Source organism: Otolemur garnettii, unplaced genomic scaffold (assembly GCF_000181295.1).
Source record: "Otolemur garnettii isolate 467f Iridium unplaced genomic scaffold, OtoGar3 scaffold00011, whole genome shotgun sequence".
NCBI classification, from domain to species: Eukaryota; Metazoa; Chordata; class Mammalia; order Primates; family Galagidae; genus Otolemur; species Otolemur garnettii.
The window spans coordinates 27,323,258-27,327,167 of record NW_003852406.1 but is presented as its reverse complement, the minus strand read 5'-3'; the positions used below and the strand labels follow the sequence as shown (position 1 = coordinate 27,327,167).

The 3,910-nt window shown below is 40.7% G+C and overlaps 1 protein-coding gene across 2 annotated transcripts in view; it reads left to right on the top strand.

Moving 5' to 3' along the window:
• Positions 1-3,910, top strand: part of LOC100940579 (paired amphipathic helix protein Sin3a) — a 76,848-nt gene that overhangs the window by 47,752 nt on the left and 25,186 nt on the right. For both annotated transcript variants that reach the window (XM_023510060.1, XM_012801949.2), the window contains exons 8-9: positions 95-253; positions 2,334-2,423. In XM_023510060.1, the coding sequence (XP_023365828.1) occupies positions 95-253; positions 2,334-2,423 (249 nt within the window). The remainder of the gene's footprint in view (positions 1-94; positions 254-2,333; positions 2,424-3,910) is intronic.

The following is a 3,910-nucleotide window of genomic DNA, read 5'->3' as shown; positions in this document are numbered from 1 at the left end:
AAAAAAAAAAAAAAAAAAAAAAGAAGAGAGCTTAACCAAATGGTACGTACTTGCCTTGATAAGAGCTTTTATCTCTTTCATGTGTTTCAATCAGCTTTTAAGCAAAACAACTGCTGAGAAGGTTGATTCTGTGAGGAACGACCATGGGGGCACTGTGAAGAAGCCCCAACTGAACAACAAGCCACAGAGGCCCAGCCAGAATGGCTGCCAGATCCGCAGGCACTCTGGGTCAGGAACCACCCCTCCAGTGAAGGTGAGAATGGGCAGTGGCTGCTCATTTTGACTTTCACAGGCAATTCTAATGGACAGCTACTCTGGGGTGGCCACCTGTTATCTTAAGCTTGTTGAGATGAGAGTTAGATCTAGACATTCAGAGCAAATTGCTGTGTGTTACAGAAACTCAGAGCAAAGCTTTCTTATCTGGCTTTACAAAAGAATATTAGAATACTAATTGCTTAGATTACTGTGCTTTTCGTATTCTTTTTTTTTTTCCTATATTATCTCTGTTTGCTATGAGCTGTCTTTTATTTTTTGTTTGCTGCTAGGGGTTTCTAAGACTTAAATATTTTTCCCTTCTTCTAACCCTGCCTTGTTGTGCTAAGAAAGATTTTTTTTTTAATTTCCCAAACATAAATTGTTTATAAAGGGCATTACAGTTGTGTTCTCAGTAAATAGTTTTTTTTTTTTAAACATAGCTTAAAACTGAAATATTACCACCAATACCCACATTTATGGCTAAAATATATTTTAAAACATTTTTATTGATACATAATATTTTACATATTTATGGAGTATGTGTGTGATTTCGTTACATGAATGGAATGTGTAATGATCAAGTCAGGGTGTTTGAGGTGTCCATGTCCTTAGTATTTGTCATTTCTATGTGTTGGGAACAATTCAAAGAAAGAGAAAGCTTAACCTTGATAATTGTTTCAGAAATAATTGAGTGGTCTCTAAGGTTATCTTGTAAGTAAAGTTCATGTGCTTGTGAGATCTCTTTGATCTAGAGAATTATCCTGCTTAAAGCCTTTTGTTGGGTTGCCAGAGCTCTCTTGCTCTCTCTTTTTTTTAAGAGACAAGGTCTCACTCTGTCACCTAGGCTGGAGTCCAGTGGTGTGATGATAACTTACTGTAACCTCAAACTCCTGAGTTCGAGTAATTCTCCTGCATTGGCTTCTCCAAACTGCTGGGATTATAAATGTGAGCTAGATTGCCAGATGGCCAGATCTTATCTGTGTATCTTCTTAATCTCCAAAGCAGGACCTTTGAGTTGTAGCAGAGGAAAGTTTTTATTACAGTAAACACTGATGGTCTGCATATAGAAAGCTTAGTTTGCTCCTTTCTTAGATCAATTATATCTGTAATAGGGAGAGAGCTAGTTGTGTGTATTGAATGTTGAATTCCTCAGTGAATTCTAAGGCAGTATGTAATATAGAAGAGTCAATATGTCTGTAGAATTTAAAGAATAACCAAAATTAGTGGACTTTCTAATAGTAAGAGGTAGCAAGAATCAGCTCAGTAAATATGTTACATTGTTAGATTTGTCTCCGCCCATACTTAATTATCTACAGGTGGAAACAATACATCAGGAGCTTACAGTTCTCCACCTACTTTCTCCTCAGGCAGTGTAAGCAGAGGGTATGGCTCCTAAGAAAGTATACTCAGAGATGGTGGAGGTAAACGTGCTGCTTCTCACAAAGTTTGTTCATTTCTTTGCAGATAGTGAGAGGTGGATTTTTAAAAGTAAATTCTTGCCTGATAGAGTTATAGTACAACCTATTTATTCCCTTTAAAAAAGCAATGATAAATTAGTGTGCGTGGGTATTGCTGACAAGATAGTTACTTCTTCTAACAGGAAAGTAAGCTGCTCTTTTTATGACTTTTATTCGAAATATTATTAAAGGTTAAAGATTGATTTCTGTGCACTCTAGGCTATGTGCACCAGCTCTTTTTACAAACAGCATCTTCTTCCTCAATGGGTAAGAAAACAAAACAGTGGCATTAGATTCCAAGCAAAGTTACTTTTGGCCTCTGGGAAAAAGTAAGGATATTAATTCTAATATTTGTCACACATAATGTTGTGATTTGTTTCTGGAGAGAACATTTAGGGAGGAGAATGAACCAGGACTCTCTGGTGAAGAAAGAAGCTGACAGGCAAACTGAAATAGAGGAGTAGAAATCCCTGAGTATTAAAGTGAGTTAGTGACTTGAATTCTCTCATTTGTTTTAAATTATTAATCAGCATTTTCAGTGACGAAACCATTGAACACAGATGAAAGTAAGAAAAATTTACTCTTTGAATCTTACTTGTTTGTGTTTTTCCTTCTTTGCAGAAGAAACCCAAACTGCTCGGCCTAAAGGAGTCCTCTATGGCAGATGCCAGCAAGCATGGTGTAGGAACTGAATCATTATTTTTTGATAAGGTAAGTAATGGATGAGTTAGATTCGATATTAGCTATTAATGACAAGAAAATGACCCCATCCCAAGAGGATTTTCTTTTAAAGGCATCAAGCTGATTAGGACTTTCTGTTTCTAAACATAGTTTACAAATGGTGAATCCTTACGGTTTGCCAGCACTGTACCCACAGCTAGAGAAATGGTAGCATTATCTGCTTTGTTTTATGATGTAGTTTGTGGCAAGGGGCAGCTTTTTTTTTTTTTTTTTTTTTATAATTCAAAACAGCCTCGGTGCCTGTAGCACAGTGGTTATGGTTACAGCGCCAGCCACATACACTGAAGATGGCAGGTTCTGAACTCGGCCTGGGCCAGCTAACCAACAATGACAACTGCAGCAAAAAAATAGCCAGGCGTTTTGGCGGGTGCCTGTAGTCCTAGCTACTTGGGAGGCTGAGGCAAGAGAATCACTTAAGCCCAAGAGTTTGAGGTTGCTGTGAGCTGTGACACTATGGCACTCTACCGAGGGTGATATACTAAGACTCTGTTTCAAAAAACAAACAAACAGTACAGAGGATTGCTTGGGCTCGGGCTCAGGTGCCCAAGTACCTGGGACTATAGATGCATCCTACTAATTTTTCTGTTTTTTGGAAAGATGGGATCTTGCTCTTGCTCAGGCTGGTTTTGAACTCCTGAACTCAAGAAAATCTCCTGCCTCAGTCTCCCAAGCATGCTAGGATTATAGGTATAAGCCACTATAGCTGGCCAGAAGGCAGGCTTTTTTTTTATTTTTTAAGAGACAGGGTCTCACTATGTTGCCCAGGCTGGAGTGCAGTAGCTATTTACAAGCGCGATCCCACTACTGATAAGCACAGAAGCTTTGACCTACTCTGTTTCCAACCTGGGCTGGTTCACCTCTCCTTAGGCAACCTGGTGGCCCTCCACTCCTGGGAGGTCACCATATTGATGCCGAACTTAGTGTGGACACCCAATTGGCATAGCTCACTACAGCCCAGAACTCCTGGACTCAAAACAATCTTCCTGTCTCAGCCTCCCAAGTAGCTGGGACTACAAGCACGCGCCACTGTGCCCAGCAGGCTTTTTATTTTTTTGAGATAAGAGTCTTGTTTTGTCACCTCTGGTACAGAGTCCTGTGGCATCGTAGCTCACAGCAACTTCACTCTTGGGTTCAAGTACTTTTCTCGCCTCAGCCTCCAGAGTAGCTGGGACTACAGGCACCTGCCACAATGCTCAGCTATTTTTTAGAGACAGGGTCTTGCCCTATAGCTCAGGCTGGTCTCTAACTCCTGAGTTTAGACAATCCACCTGCCTCAGCCTCCCAGAGTGCTGGGATTATAGACATGAGCCACCATGGCCGGCCAGAGGATAGGTTTTAGAAAATGCATCTTGGCTCGGCACCCATGGCTCAAGTGGCTAAGGCGCCAGCCACATGCACCTAAGGTGGCGGGTTCGAATCCAGCCCGGGCCTGCCAAACAACAATGATGGCTGCAACC